Raw genomic sequence first — 23171 nt, 5'->3', positions numbered from 1 at the left:
CAATAAAGCTGACTGCACAATGAATCTTTCATAATGTCTACACTTTGTTTGTTGTCAGGTCCTGGACCCGATGACATTGCAGTGCTGAAGTGCCAACTAGCCTCTCCCTATGGAGGATCCCTATACCACTCTACAGATAAAGCGTTGTGGAATTTTTCGGTTCGCGTACCTACCCAAAGTGATAAGATAAAATAAAATACTGCATCAAAATTTATAGACAAGACAAGTAGTTTGTTTAGGCATGGTTTGTAAGGAATTACAAACCTGCGCACATATATTCAAACGCACATAACTATAGAATCAATTCTCAATTCTCTTATGTCTGTGATTGGCTACATTGCACAATGCTGCAAAAACGTTATAAATAGAAACTCTGCATGTAAATCATTTTTATTTTGTTTTAGTTGCTCTTGTGAAACAGATTAATAACAAATTTTTTTTTTTTTAGATTTTTCTATTTCGCGAATCATTGCACTCTGTTGCGTTGAGTCCCGCGGACAGCTCTCTACTTCAGTCGACTTTGAATATAGTGCACGAAAACTTAATTGGTGTTTGTCTATTTGTCTATTACCACGGTTAGATCAAATAACAGCGATCAGTCGGTTATATAATTATCGCGACAGGCCTAGATAGATTTAAACCTTCAGTGTCCTTTTTTGCCAACATAAAAATGTCACTGCAGACATTCTTTACCACTTAAAGTACTTACTCTGCTCAGTTATACAATAACAAAGAAATAAGCACAAGTCAACATGCTAGTGCCAATCCAATATTCTGTTTTTGCCGGATCAAGTATTGGTAAGACGAGCCCGATCCAAATTCAATATTGTGTATATCCAATTCGGTGTATTTGTTAAGCCCCACAAAAGGCACAAAAACATTATAAAGCACTACGCACAGATAATATTTAAGTATTTAAATTATGCGGCTGACAGTCATTCTCCATTCAGCTTTCAGAAACTGTGTAGCATTCGATTACGACAGTCAACACAATGAAACTCTCACCAAGAGGATTCAATGTTTCTATTAATAAACTTGATCAGTACATGAATAGATTTTGATGTACAAGTATCTGTCCCACAACTACTACTTTACCACAGCAAAGGATGCAAATATTATAGGCCTAATTAAAGGGATAGTTCACCCAAAAATGAGAATACTGTCATTAATTACTCACCCTCAATTCGTTTCAAAACCCAACAAGACTTTGTTCATCTTTGGAACACAAATGAAGATATTTTTGTCTGAAATCTGAGAACAATAATAAAACTAATCCATATGAAAAAAGTGGTTTAGTCCAAAAATTTCTGAAGAGATACGATCACTTTATATGATGAACAGATTGAATTTAGTGTTTTATTCACATCAGTTGTGGTAAATGGAAGATCAACTTGTTTTCTTGATGTGCGAGATCCAATGAGGTTCATTCTCGTGTTACGCATCAAGATGTTTGTTCATGCGCGTCAAGCAGGTTCGGTTGAGCTAATGTTTATGTTTGCTAATTAATGTTTATATGTGATTAAAAGCCTAAATTTAATCTGTTCATCATATAAAGCGATCGAGTCTCTTCATAAAATTTGTTTCTATTATCAAATCTTCTATTATCAAATCTGTCATCCATGGCTTCATGTTGGCCTATTTTTTGTTACATAAATAATGGCAGTGAGATATATCATGTTGTTGTTGTCAATCTGAAGTTGTACTTGCCTAATTTGACCTAATGATTTTTATTTTTATTATGTTCGGATACGTAAAACCATGGAATACAAATGGGTGTACTTTCTTTTTCACACGGCTGTAGAAAGTGACTATATTATTTATTGGTTTATTTATAATTATTTATTGGTATTTCCCACTACAAATACTAAATCTGGTGAACTGCTTTATAACCTCACTGTTCTTCAGCCTCATTAATGAAGAGTCAAGAATAAACACCAACCTCTTTGTTCTTCTCTCATGTTCCCACTGTCCTTCAATAAACTCTGTGTTTGCAGATGTGTTGTAGCTGATGGGAATATTCCAGCATTTATTGGTGAATTCCAGTGGGAGGAGCTTCACTGAAGGAGGAGGAGCTTCACTGAAGGAGGAGGAGCTTCACTGAAGGAGGAGGAGCTTCACTGAAGGAGGAGGAGCAGATCCAACAAAATCAAGAAGAAATCACTTACTGAGCTTCTTTTTATTCTAATTCACACATTTTAAGTATTTAATGTTAATCTATCTATAATAATATAACTTTTACGTAAATTAAGTGCAAGAAAAGAACAACCCAACAGTTGAGATCTATTGACATGAAATAGAGGCTTTTCAGCTGCTATGATAATAGATGATGATCCATAGACTATGAATACTCAACAAACAAGCCATTCAGGATCATCTCACTTATAATAAGTACAATACATAAATACTTGCTGCTATAACCACATCGTTATCAACCATTGTAATTTGGTTATATTAATCTAAATATAGTTCGATTGCCTAATAACTGCATTCATAACAACAAAGTATAGTCAAAGTCCTTTTAGGCTAGTATAGTTCCCGATTTGTGATGAGAAACTATATAGGCAAATCATAAAATCTTATTCTTTAAAAAAATAATCGATTTAGTTAGCGGACACACAAAAAGCGCCGAAACTAAAGAAAACATTTTAGAAATTACAATTTAAACGATGCTTTAACTGTCTTACCACGACATATCGTGCTTTGTTTACCTCAGAAGACTCCAGTCCACAGTGGCTGAACGGGGAGCGCGCGATAGTGTTGACGTCATCACCGCGAGACGAGATAAATTATTTTATTTTTATGCTTCCACAACACAAACAAACAAGGTACATAATCAAATCTCTGAATATAACAGTAATTGTTTAGCCTTAGGTTGAGCATAGCTAGTAACAAAACAGAAAAATCACAATAAAACAAACAAATAAAATACAAAATAAAAAAATATATTATAGCCTATATATCCAAAAAGAAAAATCAATTTAAGGGCTTTCTGGTTTTTAACCAATTTTAAAGATTTGCACAAGAGTTTAACCTACTGATTAAAGTTTAAACCATCTGCACTTATGAATAAAAAACTTTCCAAGACATAACAAAAAAAAAAAAAAAAAAAAAACAGAATCAAACTCTTTGTTTTCCAGACAAATACCGGACCTAATGAACTTCACAGTGAGGGGTTTCAACATTTGTTTAACAAAAAACACAATTGTTCACATCAAATTTAAATTTCAATCTTAAAAATTAATTGGTAGGATAAATGTCATTTAAAATTTTGAAGTTCACCTCATAAGCTTTAGAAGGGAAGGGAAAAGACAAATCATTTTTTAAATTTCAACCATATTCAAATCTTTAAGCATGTATAGACACATAAAGATTTTAATACGGTTGAAATTAAAACCCTAATAGGGTTTGTGTAATAAGATTTCTAATGACTCAGTTTGTACAATTTTTATCACAAAAATCACCATCTTCTGAGGAGAGCTGCATCAGTTCTGGGGAGACTTTGGAGCACAAAATGTCTTCTTTAACCATTAATCTAAAAAGGAATTGAAATGGCTCTGATCATTCTATTAAAAATAATAACATTACACTGCAGGAATTCCTCACAAAACTCTACACAGTAACACATTTCCATTATCATCCAAGAAATGGGCAATATCCCAAATCCCTTTAGATTTCCATTCCTCGAAATAAACAAACTTTCTGCCAAACTTTATATATCTATTATTCCAGACTGGAGTGTTGTGAAGTTATGTCTGAACAATAGTTTCCAATAGAGCAGCACTTGCTGACGGAAGGCTGAAAGTTTCACTGGTAACGAGGTACTCAAAGTCACAACAGCAAAAAGTTTATTCCCCCAGTTTGTTAAAGATTGCACTGGGGACAATAAAACAAAAAGAGTGGCTATTTTGAATGAAGGATTTCACAAGATCATTGACAGATTATCAAAAACGAGCCAAGTACGGTTTAAAACCACAAAAATAACTATAAAACCACCCATCCAAAACAAGGGTAAAAGAGTTGATTATTAATGAATGATTATTAAACAGCTGATGCAGACAGACGGTCGTCTCATTCCCTCTGTCATCTGTGAGGTGAAATATATTAGGCTTTTATAGAGAAATTTAAACCATGGAAATCCCCAAACAATGATAATATTTCATGGGTTTAAGATGTGATGAAAATTATTAAATGATTTATTCTTGATCAAAGAAGAATCAGCACATTTTCCCGCGGGAACACACTCTTCTGAGTGGCAGAAGAGCTTCTGCGTGACTGGAGGTAACAGAGGAAACTGTGAAAACGAGAGAAAAACAAACAATTATCAGTTTAAACTAAAGGTTGGACTCGATATAGTGTTTCTTACAACTTACCAAAGATCCAGTGATCATGGATATTGATATGCAGCAGGAATCATGTTTCCTGACATTTATATGAGCCTAATTTCGACTCCAGGGAAATAAAGCAAATTTGCATGTGAACGCTTTATATAAATACAATATATATGTAGTGTAAGACCAGCTAACAATTTTAGGTTATAAGAACGTTTCCATAACTTTCCCTTTAAGTTATAAAACTTTATTTCTGAATGTTCTAGGAACGTTAAAAGCGTCAGTTTTTTAGACTTTGTATTAACGTTATTTCTTGGTTATAAGAACGTTATTAAAAACGTTCAATTATTTTGTTATATAAACGTTGTGTTAACGTTATTGCTTGGTTATAAGAACGTTATTCAAAACGTTATTAGAACGTTCAATTATCTCGTTATATAAACGCATTAACGTTATTAGAACGTTATTCAAAACGTTATTAGAACGTTCAATTATCTCGTTATAAAAACGTTGTATTAACGTTATAAGAACGTTTTTCAAAACGTTAAATTTTTGGTTATATAAACATTGTGTTAACGTTATTGCTTGGTTATAAGAACGTTATTCAAAACGTTATTAGAACGTTCAATTATCTCGTTATATAAACGTTGTATTAACGTTATAAGAACTTTATTCAAAACGTTATTAGAATGTTCAATTATCTCGTTATATAAATGTTGTGTTAACGTTATTGCTTGGTTATAAGAACGTTATTCAAAACGTTATTAGAACGTTCAATTATCTCGTTATATAAACGTTGTATTAACGTTATAAGAACTTTATTCAAAACGTTATTAGAATGTTCAATTATCTCGTTATATAAACGTTGTATTAACGTTATAAGAACGTTATTCAAAACGTTAAATTATCTTGTTATATATAAACGTTGTGTTAACGTTCTTGCTTGGTTATAACAACGTTATTCAAACGTTATAATGATCAATTATCCCGTTATGTAAACGTTCTCTTAATGTTTTTCTAACATTATGAAAAACTTTAAAACTTTCCATTCCCTTATTTAAACATTCTCAATGTTTTTGCATATAATGTTTATAATACATGTCAATCATTTTATGAAAGCACCTTAAACGTAAGAACCGTTCAGATTTTAAAATTAAGACAAAAAGATCTAGAAAGATAATTAAAAACAAAAAGACCTATGAATCATGTCTATAATATGAAGGCGAGATGAAGTGAACCAAAGTGTAGTTTATTCCAAGATACAGACACAAATGAAAGAGACTTGGGTTGAATTGAAATATGAAATTAACATGAAAATAAACCTGGACTAAACATAGAACAAACTGTGATTAAACTTCAAAATAATGAAACATGAAACAAAACTAAATCTAGACATGACAATAAAAAAATAAAATAACTATTTAAATGGCATTATCCACGTCAGCTCCACTTCCGGTGCATCGGACTGGACTGAACCCTGAGAGGATCTCTGGAGAGAGAGAAAAGAAAACAGTAGTGTGGCGAGATTAGTATAAAAGCACTGGGACGCTGTACGTGCTCATGCAGAAGATCTCATTTGATTTTCTGACCATTTACAAAACAGTTTAATTTGCTTTGGAATATTGGGAGAAAACATGAAGATATGAGACAAGCTCTCCGCTCTTGTCCCAAAGCCCTCTCAAAGCTCAGAGCCACTGATTTTATGCTACTAAATTTCTATTGCTTTCCATGCTCAATTACTTTTTGTTTCTATTGTAATGCACTCAAACGTGTTTAGGGTTCAGATCGTGCAATATGTGGAGAATAATGGACGGTTCAGTTCTTTCTTTTTTTTTTTTATGTGGCGTTTGTAATTTTTGCAAATGAACTCTTCATATAAACAACTGTTTTCTGAGTTTTGGCTGTAAAGATGAAGCCGATCTCCGCAGTATAGTGGATGCACCTTTAGAGAGAAATGTACCCTTCATACAGATCACATAATCAGAGAGTATTTGTTTTCAATTCAAATTGGTTCATTTAAAAGTAGACATTTCAAGATTTCTAAAGCTATATTTCTCGTGTCTGTGAGGCAAGCAGCCTATACGCTGATTCAGTGTTGTAGTCGAGACCAGCTAACTCGAGTCCGAGTCGAGACCGAGACCAGAGAGGTTGGATAACCTAGGTTGGGTCTGAAACCAGACCTAAAGATATCTTCAAGAATATGTAAAATATTTGGTGGTAACAATAAAATTGCCACCATACTCAAACAGTAAATCAAATATACCATGGAATCATACACTGTAATGGTAAAAAGGCCTCATAGCGGTGTAAAGGTAATTTTATTAGAATTATGACTTAATTATTACAATCAGTTAGTGCTCTTACACATAATGCACACGAATTCCGTGTGGCTCTTATATGAAAACTGAATTATGGATTTCCTTTCTGGACAGGACAGTATACCGTTCATACATTTTCAATGTAGGGACAGAAAGCTCTCGGACTGAATCTAAAATATCTTAAACTGTGTTCTGAAGATGAACAGAGGTCTTACGGGCTTGGAGCGACATGAGGGTGAGTCATTAATGACATCATTTTCATTTTTGGGTGAACTAACCCTTTAAGTTTCAACTGAATCTATTAAGAATGAATCACATTACAATACATTTTTACAAATTTACTAAAGGTAAAAAGGTTTCAACATATTGTATATCACCACAGTAGGTTTTATTAAGATAAATGTACGGACAGTTATTTTAGAAAAGTAATATATTGATTGAACCATCTAAATTGGTTAATTTAATTAAATTAAAATTTCCCCCTAATTCTCCCTTTGAGAGCTGTTTAAAAAGTCAGGGCTATTAAATTTTAGGTGATTTATAACACCTCTGAAGTGGACTTTTTTATTTATTTATAAAAATGCTCATAAAACGCCAAAAGACAACACAAAGTCAGTAAATATATCCATTTAGCCATCATATACTACACTAATTGTAATATAATTAATAAACATTAGAAAAAATATTTTAAATGTTCATTAATGGATCAGAATTATCGCACATATTATTATTAAGTAACGTAAAGGTAAAAAAATATTAAATAAATATTGAACTAAAATACAATAACTTACATTTATTGAATTGATGATAAGGTACACTTAAGGTGTTTGGTCACTTGACCACCAACTGTATGAGTGTGTGACCCAATTATCGTAAAGGGAAACAGGGTTAAACTCAAGAAAAAGATTAATGTTGTCTCTACATCACTCACCAGAATAAAATGCTCCAGTGAATGTCGTCTTTGTAGTAATGCACATTATGCGTTAACATTTAGCAGAAATTGCTGCGAATAAAAATGAAACTGCAGTCTATCCTGCTGAAACCCATTTAATTAAAAAGATTGAGCGCAGAGTTGTTTCGAAAATATTGAGAGCTATGAACCACGTGACCAAAGGTTGTGGCAAATCTCGCTTTCAACGGCTCTGCATCACTGCAGCTGCAGAGGCTCCGGTTACCATAGAAACTCGCGCCTAAAACTGCACAAAGCCAAAATACAAATTTTAACGCAATTTGAGCAAGTGAGACAACAGTGTTGTTTGAAATATGCTATTTAACTGAGTTTGTTAAGCAGTTTTTGAGTATTTCCCAATTCAAATAGATAGTACCAAAAATATCTGCCTGGAGGAATCGAAAATATGGCCTTAACATTACACTGTATATTAAAAATTTGCAGGATTTACGATACTGACGATTGTGCATTAAGTTACTGTTGTCAAGTGCTTGATCCAAAGACCAAGCTTGGAGATATCCTTCCGTTTTTAATAGGTCACATATATACATGGCCAATTTACACAAAAAAATTTAAATTACAAATACAGACTTCAATATGACGAACTTGACATGAAAACGAAAACTGGAGGGGAAAATGCTCCCATAGCTAAGCTAATTGAGCTAACCTTAACATTAGCTGATTTACTTTTGAATCTCAAGAAGGCGTTGTAATGAAAATCAGTTTTGTTAACGTTGTAACGTTATTGAAAAAGCGAACTAAAGGACACTGAGAAAGAGTGAATCTAAATAAATACATCAAATGTAATTTTTAATATTGATCTAGTTAACTTTATTAACACAGTAGCAATTGCTGCAAAACTAAGTTGATTAGCACTAATAAAAGTTTTTTATTCATACAACCAGCGAAATTCATCCAACTTACCTAAAAGCTGCCGTGTGCCGTCTCCGTCCTATATCTCTGAGAGAGAGTTGTCCAATTTCTTTCCTGTCCAGCTGTGATTGATTGACGGGCCTTGCGCTGCAAAACCACGCCCATCCTATCCCGCTAAACCAGAGCCATTAAATATGTTTTTCAACGGCTCTCCGCTAAACGTACGGATGTTTGGAATGAACAGATATAACACATTCCGTGTTTTCTCCTTTACTGTAATTGCAAAAGATATTAAAAACGCTGTTTTAAATATATTTTCAAAGCCTCTAAGTTTATTTTCCTATAGCATTTTCTACATTTTAAATATTGCACAATTAAAGGTGGGGTATGTGATTCTCTTTTTTGTCCATTTTTTCAAAATAACTTGAAATCCTATTCCTGACCCACTTACAGCCACTGAGTTAGAAGCACTGAAATGAAAATTAAGCAATTTAATCATCTGTGGAACGGGCAGGACTCGAAAAACCCCAGCCAATCATTTCATTGGACAGTAAGTTCGTCAATCAAACGGCCGCCCCACACCCCCCTCCCCCCAGCGCGCGTGACCCCCTTCGTGCGCATACTCAAAGCTCGTGACGCATGCGCACCTCGTCAGTAAAGCCGGTTCCATGATTAGTAGTAAATCGTCATTAAAATCTCTCGCGCATCTGAGTTTTCGCTCGTGCATGATTGCGCGTCCATGTTCTTCGAATGGGTGGAGTCAGAGCCAGCGTTGGAGGGAAGAAGGTAGGACCTTATGAATTGTGTATTTTCAAAATTCTGCCGGTCATTTTCCAAATCACATACCCCTCCTTTAAGTAAAATAAATAATAAATAATGGTGATTTTGTTTTGTTTTTTGACATCTTGTTTTTTTTTAAAGGTAAAACCACATTCATAATTGACTGTAGGGTAGTTGTTGAATTATTTCCTGTTGAATACATAATTATTTTAAAATCTGTTTTTTTTTCTGACCATAAAAAATATTTTAGCAAAAAACTGTTTTTCAGTGCATTGTGTCCCTGGATAGACAAATAATGTTTCTCAAGTTGATTTGCATAAGAAAAATATGACAAATTTGTAATGAATAATATATTTTTTAAATGTAATAACGTTTTTAAAACGTTCCACTAATAACGGTAGAATAACGTTTTATTGCTAACGCTTTTAGAACGTTTATCAATGACATATAACGTTGGCACAACGTTATAATAACATTACTGCAAGGACGTTTTTTTGATAACTTTGAGAAAACCTTCAGAGAACGTTATCTTAAATGTTCTGGGAACGTTCCCTGTTAGCTGGCCAGAAAGTCTGGGATACCACTGAGAGAACAAAAGGCTTTCCTGAGAATTAACATTCGAACCCTCTCATGCATAATAATGAGACGCAGCACACAGTGCAACTCACACCTCGCTTTGACAATCTCCCTCTTCTCCTCCTCACCTGAAACTCACTGAAAACCCATGAAATGTTAAGTGTGTACAGAAAAGTATATACATGTTTGGTATCATTTAAAGTGTCTCAGTGCGCCTGGTAAAATGGTCTCATTCTCCCAACCATAATGAACAGCTAAAAGTAGTTACAAAATATGAGAAAAGTGAAGTGTCCCTTAAAGGTGTTCCCTCCCCCAGATCCTCTGATCTCACAGTTGTGAGCCCCGCCCTCACTAGGGGACCAAAATCTTATTATAATGACAGACACCACCATTTGGTAAGAAAATTGAATTATCTGGGTTTATAAGGAAAATGAGCAAAAAGGTTCAGGGAGTCTGTGGGTAGACTTCCCACACGATCGCTGTCACGATCACACGATCTCCGCTGACTGCGCGCGCACCTCCCCAAACGAACGAGGAGTTTATAATGGACGCGCTCGCCGTTGTGCTATTCTGTGAAATGGCAGGGGGCGACTGGGAGAATTCTCCTCTAAACCACCAGGAATCAGCAGTGAAGAAGTAGTTTTCCGTTTATTAGTAGTTTATTACTTGCTAATTCATATAAAAAGAGTAATAAATGCAGTAGCCTAGGTTTATTTGTTTTCACTGCATGTAAACTAGTTAAACAACTGAAGCCTTATTGAAGAGTGTTTAAACCTTAATTTCATCAGCAGGGCTTACTTCTGCTATTGTAGGCTTATTTTGTAAATGTAAGCAGTTACGTTAGACAAGTGGAAATTGTGTGCTTAATGCAAATGTGTTCCTATTCACAAAATGAGAGGCTTTTATGGTCGCCCAACAATGCAAATCTCTCTGTGTATAGAAGGATCATAAACATGCTGGTACAGATGTACCAGTTCGGCCAGATTCGGCTCGAAGTCGTTCATCGGATGCGGCGCCGCGCGCGGAGTTACAAAAAGTGCCGTGCACACCGCCAGGCGAAATGGGGTACCCAACGCGCACGACCGCCCACACCGCACTGACGTCACTTTAGCCGCGCGCACCTTCGCGCTCTTGGAAACGCGTCGACTATAAACAAGGCTTAATATTTGGCACTAATTCAAGTGTACTTGATTTGCAGAGACAACTTTATTTCCGTTTAAGGCAGCAAAAGCGCTGCTTGACCAACCTAAATCTGGGTGTGTCTGTTTTACCTCTGTTTTATTTGAATGTTACTTTAGATAAGTGTACGTGGGAAACCACGGGATGGCCAATCCAAAGCTATTATAAGATAAGTAAAGTTGGTTAACTTACATGTTAGTGGCCATACCTCTGCCTGAAGTAAACGTTATATTAAATTCAAGTGTATGCAAATTCAAGGGGGCCATATAAAAGTATCTAGTTGATTGTGTAATGGTGCGTTCACACCGGACGCGAATAGAGCATCTAGCGCGTCTATCGCGAGTGATTTCAATGTTAAGTCAATGCAAAGACGCGTTTCGCGCGTAAAAAATTCCTGCGGCGCGAATGAGGCCTAGAGCGCGGCAGACGCGAATGATTTATTTAGTGCTTTTTGTGCATTCACGCATTTGACGCGAATTCGCGTCTGCCGCCTGACGGTAGAGATCCACTTTTGCGACGCGACTGTAGCGTGGTGTCGCGACGCCTCCCCACATTTGTACTTTGATGGGCGTTCCTCAAGTTTACCGCTATGGGTATGGTTTTGAGCCAGCGGCCAGTCTAGAACAGAGGACCTGCAAGAGACTTCCCCCCGTCTACATATGCTCTGCTTCTATTGGATAGTCGCGTCGCGTTTAACGGAATTCATTTGCATAAAGATACAGATACAGATAGCTTTATTAATCCCCAAGGGGCAATTCAGTTCCTACAGTACACCGTCTATACATACAACCATTCCCACAGCCATAGCCTGTAATGCATAACCAGAGTAACATGATATGGTCTGGGTCCAATACAGATTATATATATATAAATGAATAAATAAATAAATAAATAAAAGAAACATCAAGTTCCGAATCCGTAACTCCTAAAGTGCATAGTGCCAAAAACCAGATCAGTCCATAATTATTTCCTCAGCTCAATATTTAACAGACTGATTCCTGAGGGAATAAATGATCCACCATAGCGGTTGGTTTTTCTAGGGGGCTGCAAGTAACGCCGACCTGATGACATAAGGACAAATTCATCCCCCAGAATATGAAGTTGATTCATCAGGCTTTTTACTTTTTGAAGAACACGTTTCTCCCAAAGAGAGTTAAGGTCGCGCATTTGAATTCCAATAATTTTGGAGCAGACTTTCACAATGTTATTTAAACAGTTTCGATCCTTCACTGAAATGTTACCAAACCAACAAATGAAAGAAAAAGTAAGAAGGCTCTCAATATACGACAAATACACAGTGCACAATATAGGTTTAGAAACCCCGAACGAATTTATCCTTCGCAATACATGTACTCTCTGCTGGGCCCGTTTGACCACTGATTCAGAGTTCCTTTCAAACTTCAGTTGAGAATCAAAAATCGTACCCAAATACTTATACTGACTTAAGATCTCTACGTCCTCACCGTGAATCGTGCATACTGAAGTGTTTGTCCCTTTCTTCCTAAAATCAATGATGAGTTCCTTAGTTTTAAAAACATTAAGGTCTAAAAAGCTATCGTCGCACCACTTAACAAAATCAGGAAGTGCACGACCATGATCTGACTCTGTGCCATGAAGAAGTGACAACAGAGCAGTATCATCCGAAAATTTGACAAGAAAACTATCCTCTTTAAAAGACCTACAACTATCCGTATATAAAATGAACAGTAGCGGGGAAAGTACACAGCCCTGTGGGGAACCCGTATTGGAGACTTGCGTTTTTGATGTGACCCCATTTACTAGAACCCTCTGTGTCCTATCAGTCAAAAAATTTAAAACTAAGGCTAAAAGCTGGTCGGACAAATTAAAATAAGAAGCATGCCTCTCAATCAAAATGGGAGGCTGCATTTTATTAAAAGCTGATGAAAAGTCAGCAAATAAGAGCCTGGCATGAGCTTGGGGTTTCTCCAGATATAAAGTGTATCCAAAATAAAAAGCTTACCATCATCCACGCCTTTATTCTTTTGATAGGCAAATTGAAAAGAATCAAGTTTGCCCTCAACCACTTTAAGAACATCTTCTTTTAGAATTTTCTCTAGGTTTTTTACTACAAGAGAAGTAAGCGCTACAGGTCTGAAATCTTGTAATTCCCTAGCTTTATTGATTTTGGGGATAGGAATGACAATAGAAGATTTCCTGATATTTGGGAGCTTACAGTTATCGACACACATTTGAAAAAGATGGGAAAAGACACCACTGAGTTGTCCAGCACAGTGATGTAATGTATTAGCGCAAATAAGGTCCGGGCCCGAGGCTTTCCTCTTTTTTGTTTTTTTAAAAAGAACCTCAACTTGTTCTTGAGATATTTTAATATCATTACATGGTGTCAGGGAGTTTTTCAGCCTAGAGACATCATGCGTACAATCAGATGTTTCAAATCGTAAAAAAAAATGATTGAAAGCATCCGGCAAGCAGTCATCCTGAACATTGTTAAGGCTAATATGCTGCTTGGGTTCATTACCACCCTGGTTAATTGTAGCCATAGTTTTAATCCCCCGCCATGCTGACCTAAGGTCACCATTTACAAATTGTTTTTCTATATTTTCCCTGTATTTACTTTTGGCTTTTACTATTTCAGTCCTAACCTCCCTAGATACAAACTTTCTCTCCAATGCATCACCAGTAAAAAAGATTTTTTTTTTCCTATTAATCACTGTTTTTAAATCTTTGGTGACCCATGGTTTATTATTAGAGAAGGTGATAACTGTTTTGACTGGAATAACAGTATCCACACAAAAGGAGACATAGGACGAAACAGTGTCCGAAAGTTCATCAATATTATCCCCACAACCATCAAAAAAACATTCCCAGTCCGTACACTCAAAACATGCCTGGAGGGAGGATATACTGTCCTCTGTCCAGAGTTTAACAGTTTTTATTTCCCCCTCCCGACGTCTGATACAAGGTTCATACGTTGGCACCAGGAAGATGCTGTTGTGGTATGAAGCCCCCAACCCTGGCATGGGAAGAGACTTATAGCCTTCCTTTACATTACCAAAACACAGGTCAAGTGTGGTATTTCTTTGCGTGGTTGTACAAGTCCCATATTGGTCATATGTCCGCAAGACCTTATCCAAACGAACATGATTCATATCCCCCATGAAAAATTTGGGAGCGTCACTGCAAATAGTATCCAACCGCTGAGATAAGTCCATGATCACTTGTATGGCTGCAGTAGCATTAGCACGGGGATGACAATATATCAGCGTAAAAAACAACTGAGGGAACTCACGTGGTAAATAAAACGGTCGTAAGGAGATGGTGAGTAACTCAATATCAGGAGTACAGATTTTTTCCCTCACATGAATAATTTTACAGTACCTCTGATTTACATAGAAGCTGACACCACCTCCCCGGCTCTTTCCTGTCGTCTCCCTGGAGCGGTCCAGTCTGATGGGACAGCCAAAACCAGTGAGCGCCAACTCGGAATCCAGGTCGCTCTCATTTAGCCAAGTCTCAGTGATCCCTATCAGGCAGCACTCTTTGATCTCTGGTCTTACTTTTACCAAGCTCTCCAGCTCGTCGATGTTGCGCCTCAAGGACTGCGCATTAGATAAAAAGACCGAGGGCAGAGGAGGCAGCCGCCGTCGGTCATCCAGACAGAGCTTTTTTACTCTGCGTATGATACCTCCCCTCCTACCTCTCTTCCTCCTCGATGGCCGCCTTGGGGGATTCCGGACAATATGGAGAGGCATCGGCCAGCTTTTTGACGCGCAGCATTTTTCCAAATGAAGCGCCGCCTTCCCGGGATGCTTTGCGGGCGCGTTAAAGTCGCGTGACGTCACCCACAGGAATAAAGTGGAGTGAAGAGCGCGGCACAACAGAAGTGTCGCACGGACAAGTGGATCAGCACCGTCAGTTGAAAAATCTGAACTTCTGCGTCAATTCGCGTCGCGTTAACCAATCAGGAGCCAGCTTGCTGCTGTCACGTGGTGAAGTAAATATTTTATTACGTAAAAACTTGATTTTAATATATGAGACATTAATTTTGTATGCTATTTATTCCATATCTAATCTAGATTTTATGAAACATTATTATTATTCTAATGTAAAGAGAACCAATATACTTTAGTGCAAGAACATGGTTCGTGTCTGGACAGTGTTGTGTGAGGGAAAAAATATCACAGGACAGTTTAATCACTTTTGTAGTAGCCTAGGCTGGCTCCATTTATCATCAAAACAAAAATAAATTAACGAATAGGGATTCGTTATTATAGTATTCAAATAGGGATGGGACGGTATGAAAATGTCATATGATTATAGTGATTATCAATATTATCACGGTTTTGTTAAAACGAGATGAAAGTGTTCAAAAAGAACTGATGCTCACACTGAAAATATTTCAACAAGTTTTATATTTGAAAATCAACAAACAACAAATAAAACAAGCAGCTCTATGCACTTTTTAAAGCAAGATTCTGTGGCATTTCCTTCCTTATAATGACCATCGTCCATAGCAACGCACATAACCCAGCACACATCCATGCATCACAACGGACGCGCGCTCTCATTTCATTCAAATACAACTTGCCGTCTTGCCTCACCATTTTTGATTGTTTTGAAAATGAAATCAGAGTTGATTTGTTTACAGAGTTTGAGAATATTGTTGCGATCATCTTGTCTGGATGAGTTTTCTTCCGCTGTACAAAATGTATTTAACGGGTAAAATTTAAAACATTAATCTCAATTCAATATGTCCCCGTAATTATGTGGTAAAAATAAAATAAAAATCAGTGTAATAAGTGCAGGGCTGGACTGGGACTAAAAATCAGCCAAGGCATTTTGGCCCAGACTGGCCCACTACATATAGGCTAATCGTAAACACAACCGATCTTTTCACGCCCCTGAATATGTATACTAACTATTAAAACCACTAATGCCATGTAATGAGTAAGTAGGAATGAGTAAGAGTTAATAGATGAAATAACTAAAATACAATCGAACTACTCCACAATGATGAATCCAAAAACAAGCTATAAGCTGCATTGGCATAGCAATACCAGTGTTTGACACAGGATTTTTGGTAAATCTGTGGTGGGTAGACCTCTGTCCCTTTAGGGAGGTTCGGGGGTTAGTTTTGTACTAATTTCTATGCCTGAAAGAGATAAACACATGATCTTTTATTTTGGCGGGAAACATGGTTTACAAACGCGTCTCATTACAATTCTAAAATGCGTAATCGTCAACAATGCAGATGTGTAAATAATGCATAACTGGGTGATGGGTTCCTACACTCATCGCCTCAGTGTTCTGAAAGTTGCCTAGTTCTGCTTACCACAGTTCTCTACACTCACTCTCTCCTGATCCTCCTCACTATCATCATCAGACACTTGAAGGGCCCGTTTCTTTTTTTCACGCTATTTCTCTGCACATTCCTTGCATTTCTTCTCCATCTCTTACTATTTTGACAGATACACACACTGACACTACACGCTCGTTCAGAGCCCAAAGGGGGAGGAGTTTAAAGATGTGATTGGACCAGCCCAGTGTCAATCAAGAAAAGAACCAATGGGCCGCTGATCTATGTGTTTCATGGGCCGGTCTGTGAAAAACAAAAAAAACCTACGCTGACTTTTTTTGTTCAATGCATTACACCGGCACAAAGATCCCAGCGCCGCCAATTAAGCAAAACTAAACGAATGGGCCGCCGATGTACGAGTATTATGGGCCGTTCAGACAAAAACTTTTTTTCTTCTTCAAAGAATGATCTGTATCGGCCCAAAAAGCACGTCGGCCCACCGGGAAAGTGCCCGGTATGCCCGATGGCCAGTCCAGCCCTGAATAAGTGTATAATGAATATACATTATTATCTCTTAAATGTCACTCTTAATAGTCTTGTTTGAACTTGTTCGTTCATCTTTGGCTCAAAGCCACTTGCTGCGAACTTTTCTTCGCGGAAGTACGTTTATGTCAAGTAAGTAAGATAAAATATTTCAACTCAAAACAACATTTTGTGCCCAATTATTTCCCAGACGTAGTTTTGGTAGTGAGGTCAAAGTTAACTTGCCTTTGCAATACAACAGTGTGTGATGGTCACATACAGTAAGCTGAGCCTTGGAAAAAAAATACTATATCGCCAATCATATCGTTTACATCGACGATACATATTGTCACATTTTTATATCACAATATCTTGATATATCGTTACACCCCTACTAAAATAACATTACAAACTAGCATTAACCATTAAAACCATTACCTGATGGTTTCAGCAGCAATGTTGCCAAGTTTGCGGTTTTCCCTCAGAATTGGGCTACTTGTAAACTGCGCGTGCTGATTTTTCCACCAGCGATTTAGACGGTTTAACGTATTACTGTAATTCACTGACATGCATTTAGTGAAATTTGAGAGAAAGGGGCCTTTGAGCTCCCTTATGAAAACAGACTGCTTATGATTCCTACTAGTCATTTTCAAGATGAAATTGTTTATAACATTGACTGTAAAATATGTATTTTAAGTATGGTATTGGCACATGTTGAGTTTTGATATTATATGATCACTGGGCTTGTTTTTAGCTATTTTTGATTGGCTGTTGAGCTGGTTTTGTTACACAGACCTTTTTAGTTTCCATTCAAACCAATACAATTCCCATTATAACCATTACAAATTCTTTCAAAGGGTTTGTATTGTTTTTTTTCAACAGGGTGATTAGGACAGATTTTGGGGCCGTTTAAACAACAGTTTTAAACAAAAATTGAAAACGTGTGCATTTTGGCCATTCATTTGCATGCCACCTGCGTTTTGGGTGCCTTAAAGGGATAGTTCACCCAAAAATGAAATTACTCTCCCTCATGTTGTTCAACCCCGTAAGACCTTCGTTCATCTTCAGAACACAAATTAAGATATTTTTGATGAAATCTGAGAGTTGGATCACTCCTCCATAGGCTTCTAAGGGATTGAAACTTGCCGGCCCAGAAAAGTTATTAAAGACATCGTTAAAATAGTCCAAGTGACTACAGTGGCTCAATCTTAAGTTTATCAAGTGACGAGAATACTTTTTGTGCGCAAAAAAACGACTTTATTTCAACTATTCATTTCCTTCTCTGTGGGCCTCGAGTGAGTTCACTAGTGATATAGCGTAAGCTTCTGTTGTTGTACGTCACACGCATCATCACACACATGACCAGCGTCGGCCAATAGTGAGAAAATCACACTACGTTAACTGACTCGAGGCCCACAGAGAAGGAAATGAATAGTTGAAATAAAGTCATTATTTTAGTTTTTTTGCACACAAAAAGTATTCTCGTCGCTTGATAAACTTAAAATTGAGCCACTGTAGTCACTTGGACTATTTTAACGATGTCTTTAATAACTTTTCTGGGCCGGCAAGTTCAATCCCTGAAGAAGCCTATGGAGGAGTGATCCAACTCTCAGATTTAATCAACAATATCTTAATTCGTGTTCCGAAGATGAACGAAGGTCTTACGGGGTTGAACAACATGAGGGAGAGTAATTACTGACAGAATTTACATTTTTGGGTGAACTATCCCTTTAAAATGCAGTTTTCAAAAGTTTTAAAAAGAAACATTTATAATGTAAATTACAAAAATGTGAATCTGAAAAAACTGTGAAATCATGCACATGCGTATTACGTATTCAGTATTTATTTACAAAGTGAGTTGAAAGTGCTGGATCTAATGATAAGCTACTTGCTGTGATTGTATTTTATATGACTGCGTAGAGAAGATATTTGAGTGAAACTCTTCCCACATGGAGTGCAGTGATACGGTTTCTCTCCAGTGTGGATCCTCTCGTGTGTTTTCACATGTTCAGACCGACGGAATCTCTTGTCGCAGTGTGAACACTTGTAAGGTTTCTCTCCAGTGTGACTCCTCCAGTGTTGTTTCAAATGTACAGCGGTAATAAAACTCTTCCCACACTCAAAGCACTTATGAACTTTTTCACCAGTATGTATTTTTTGATGAAGTTTTAAATTTTGCAGATGTGAAAATCTTTTTCCACACAAAGAACATGAATGTGGTTTCTCTTGTGAATGAACTAACATGTGGCTCTTCAGTCCTGTAGACCTCGAAAATATTCTGCCACATTGATCACATTTGTATGATTTCTCTCTAGTGTGAATGTTCATGTGTTCATGAAGGTTTGATGATTGTGTAAAACTCTTCCCACACTGATCACATGTGAACGGTTTCTCTCCAGTGTGGATCCTCGTGTGAACCTTAAGACTTTGTTTGCATTTAAAACTCTTTCCACAAAAAGAACATAAATGTAGTTTCTCCTGTGAATGAACTCTGAGGTGGCTCTTTAGGGCTGAAGCACATAAAAATGTTTTATCACATTGATCACATTCATGCAGTTTCTCACCAGTGTGGATGTTCATGTGTTCCTGAAGTGCTTCTTGTCGTGTGAAACTACTCTGACACGGATGGCAGATGAAATATTTCTTGTCTCTTATTTTCAAAGACATACTTTCAGTCTGTGAGGGAGTTTTCTCTTCAGTTTTGACATGATGTTTCTCCTCTCCAATCTCCTCATTTTCCTCCATCGGGTCTGAAATGAAAAAAAAAAATCATAATTTTAATGCATTTTTATGAATTGATTTCCACAAATGAGGTATATTAAAGGCTGATGGGAATATTCTATCATTTATTGTGAACTGATGTAAGCATTAGGAAAAGAATAATTCAGTTAAAAACGTGGGAAGCGGCAGCGCGTTTCATTCATATGTTTACATTATTGTGCATATTTGCACTGTAAACTTTGGGCATTAGCCTATAGTTATTCTGTAGTAATTGTAGTAAAAAGAAAAAGTTTGAGTTCAGACCGTCAGAATATACCCTTAAATATCATAAATCATCTATTATAAAAGATTATAGGATTACAGATCACATCTGACACAAACATTACACACTACAACAATATGAGACCCATTTTTAGAGTTTGTTTTTTCTGATTCCTGTCATTAACCGTGCATAACTGATTATGTCCATTTTTTTTATGTATTGCCACAAACAGACATGATAATTGATGGCTGCAGGATGATCAATGATGTCAAACTCACTCTGGACTTTAATTATTTCTGGCACTGATTGGGATTCTATTGGCTCTGGGTCCAGAGTGTCATGCACAGTGTCCTCCATGCTGATGACTTGAAGAGCATCCAGACGTAATGTTTGTTGAATGGCACCACAAGTCCTGATGGAATACAAAAAAAACAATGGCAAAAGAAAATAATTTTCATTAAAGACAAACATTAGTTAGGAACTTACCGAACACGTAAAGGTGGGATGTAATCCTCATCATCACTATCATCATAGTCACTGCCCACACATAAAGGTGGGATGTAATCCTCATCACTGTCATCATAGTCACTGCCCTCCTCTATGGTTTCCTCTTCCTCTGATGTTGAAACATCTCTTGTGTCCTCATGTGGAGCGCATGTCCTGTCCTCAGTCCAGTCAATACTATGTAGATGGCTTATAATATTAGTCAATGACACTCAACACGTCAAATATCAGATTAAATATGTAAAAAAAATAGTACTACTTAAGGCCTGTTCACACCGGGACGAATTTCGCGCGCGATATTCGCCGACGTTTAACGCCTCGTGATTAAACAAAGGGCGCCAATGTGAGTGTGCACACCGACACGAAGAACGCCACGCGTAAAAGCGTAAGTTTTTAAAAAACGCCTCGGGTTCGTTTTTTTGGTTTGACGCACCACGTCAAAAACTATCCGACCAATGAGATTGGCGCTTTTGCTCACGTGTCTGGAGCTTCTGGAGCTACAGTAAAACACAACTTGGGGGCGCTCAAACACAAAACGGTCTTGCCGAGCACACACACGTAACGGCGAAGGAGATATACGCCAAGTAGCGTCTACACACTGCCGGGAAGAAGACGAGGAAGATGCAAGCCAAGATAAACGTAGAGCTGCTGGTCTCGGAACATAAGGAACTGTATGACAAATGCGACTACAAAAATATTGATAAAAGAGAACTGTTATGGAGTGGTATTGCAGAGCAAATGGGCCTTGATGGTGAGTTTCATTTCACTTAAAGGCCATGTTGCAGGTTAACCACCACTGTCGATTAATGGGTACATAAATCACTCAAGAAATGTATATAATTTTTAAAATGTCTCAAAAATGGCCTTAAAGAACAGTTTTTTGAGTTTTTGGTAGTAACGTTTTTTTTTGACGCAATTCGGTGATGACGTCACGTTGGGGAGAAGTGGAGGAAAGGTAGCCTCAGCCTAGTATTAGAACTATGGCGACTGACTGGGATGAGGAAGAGCCAACATGTATGATGGCCCGCAGCCGTATAATTTCGAACCTGCCAGACGTGAGAGAGCAAATGAGGAATTGCCAAGAACTGATGGCCATTAAATGCATGGTCCGAGGAGAATGAGTGGAGAGTTGGTGAAGTGTCCTGGTGAGTTTCTATCATTTAGCAGCGCAGCAATGAGCACTGGAGCTAGTCCGTGAGCAGCAGTGCACAATAATGACACTTTTTTTTTTTACTGTCATTGAAGAGCACCGAGTGAAAAATCTGTCTTTTTATCTAGTGGCAGTGATTATGACGTTAGTTCAGATAAGTACCGGTAACCTTAGTCATAGTGTAGTACTGGTAAACTTTGTCTTTTTCATCTAGATATAGAAGGCAACAGGCTAGCTATATGGGCGTGGTGTGTTCACACCGAACGCAAATTTAATTATTTGCGCGAGTAGATTACATACAAAGTCAATGCAAAGACGCGAATGATACGCCGGGCGTTGCGAATGACGCGAATTGGGCGACGCGTTTGCCGCGAACTTCTTCCGTGCAAGTTGAAAAATTTGAACTCGAGCGAATGTTCAAGCGTCTAACTAGACGCGTATTTGACGCTCTATTTGCGGTCGGTGTGAACATCCCATAAGCGTTTATCTCTTCCTCCGCTGAAAATGTTGTTGCAAACGTAGCCGCCGCGTGTCTGTCGCTGTGTTTGTGCGGGCGGTATAGAGAGAGATAGGCAGACAGCCAGATAGCATAACATTAGCGTAGATAGCTAGCAGCTAGATAGATAAATAGATAGAAATATATAGTAGGTAGATTGACAACGTAGAGTTGGTCGCACGTCAGAGGCGCCCGCGCCATTTGATGTGCAGTTGCCGCATATACTAGCATATCTATCTATATATATATATATATATATATATCTGTCTGTCTGTCTGTCTATCTATATATATAGTATATCTATCTATATATATATTTATCTGTCTGTCTGTCTGTCTGTCAATCTGCTATCTGAATATCTCGTCTACTACTCGTCACTCTCTAGTCACTCTCAATGCTCTCAAGGCGGGCTTTGGTAAATTCTCTCCCCAAGGTGACGTAATGCAATGCATTGTGGGGGAAAGGAGAATCGTTGCAAAGCGATGTAAGATAGTACCTACTTTTTCGTATTATATTCCGTTTTGTGATACCCAACAACATGAAATACAGTGGATAACAGTTTAAATGTTTATTACCAACAAACAAATTGCACAGATTCGTCGAAAAATTAACCCTGCAACACGGCCTTTAATTGTCTTTCATGTACATAGGCTTGTAACTTTTATTTCTGTTTTACATTAAGCGCCATCTAATGTCAGGGAATGAATTTGCATGTTCACTCGGCTCATCGTCAGCGAAAATCGCTTGGGTGTGAATACAAAAAACACGTTGAAAAACGCTGGCAAATAACGCACGCCGATATTCATCCCGGTGTGTACGGCCATCTTACACAGAGTTTTGAATGTGATTAAAGTCACTTTCATCGATTTCATCATGAAAGTCCAGCGATGACATACTAACAAGAATGTATGAATAAAAAATTCTAAGACAAAATGTTGGCTGATACTCAAAGTCATCATCTCTGTAGAAAATCAAATAATGGAGGTCAAAACATAATCAGATTGTTCACACATTTATCACACATCGAAGTTTACTTTATATGCTATGTCTCTACCAATTTGACTCTAAATTTCAATTGTCCTTATGTTTGTACAATGAATCATACATCATAATCCGTCAGACCACACCATGAAAACTGCTGAGGCTGAACCAACACAGTGAACTTAGTAATATAGGCTTTCACAATAATTTTCTTACCTATCTGAGGATGAGTCGCCAACATTACTTGAAAGGGC

General features: G+C 37.3%; 1 protein-coding gene across 7 annotated transcripts in view; it reads right to left on the bottom strand.

The window, feature by feature from the left end:
* LOC143735702 (uncharacterized) overlaps positions 1 to 23171 on the bottom strand; it is an 87057-nt gene that overhangs the window by 5783 nt on the left and 58103 nt on the right. The window contains exons 6-8 of one of the 7 annotated variants that reach the window (XM_077225867.1): positions 20273 to 20339; positions 20065 to 20198; positions 19491 to 19553 (exon numbers count right to left, since the gene is read on the bottom strand). In XM_077225867.1, the coding sequence (XP_077081982.1) occupies positions 19491 to 19553; positions 20065 to 20198; positions 20273 to 20339 (264 nt within the window). Of the gene's footprint in view, positions 1 to 1939; positions 2165 to 2684; positions 2769 to 19490; positions 19554 to 20064; positions 20199 to 20272; positions 20340 to 23171 lie in introns of those variants that run through there. The other 6 variants (XM_077225871.1, XM_077225870.1, XM_077225868.1 and 3 more) reach the window with 6 other exon arrangements.

Source organism: Siphateles boraxobius, unplaced genomic scaffold (assembly GCF_051911475.1).
Source record: "Siphateles boraxobius isolate OS27281-9 unplaced genomic scaffold, OSU_SipBor_1 13, whole genome shotgun sequence".
Taxonomy (NCBI): Eukaryota; Metazoa; Chordata; class Actinopteri; order Cypriniformes; family Leuciscidae; genus Siphateles; species Siphateles boraxobius.
Note: the sequence above shows the minus strand (reverse complement) of the source record. Positions and strands in the feature narration are given on the sequence as shown.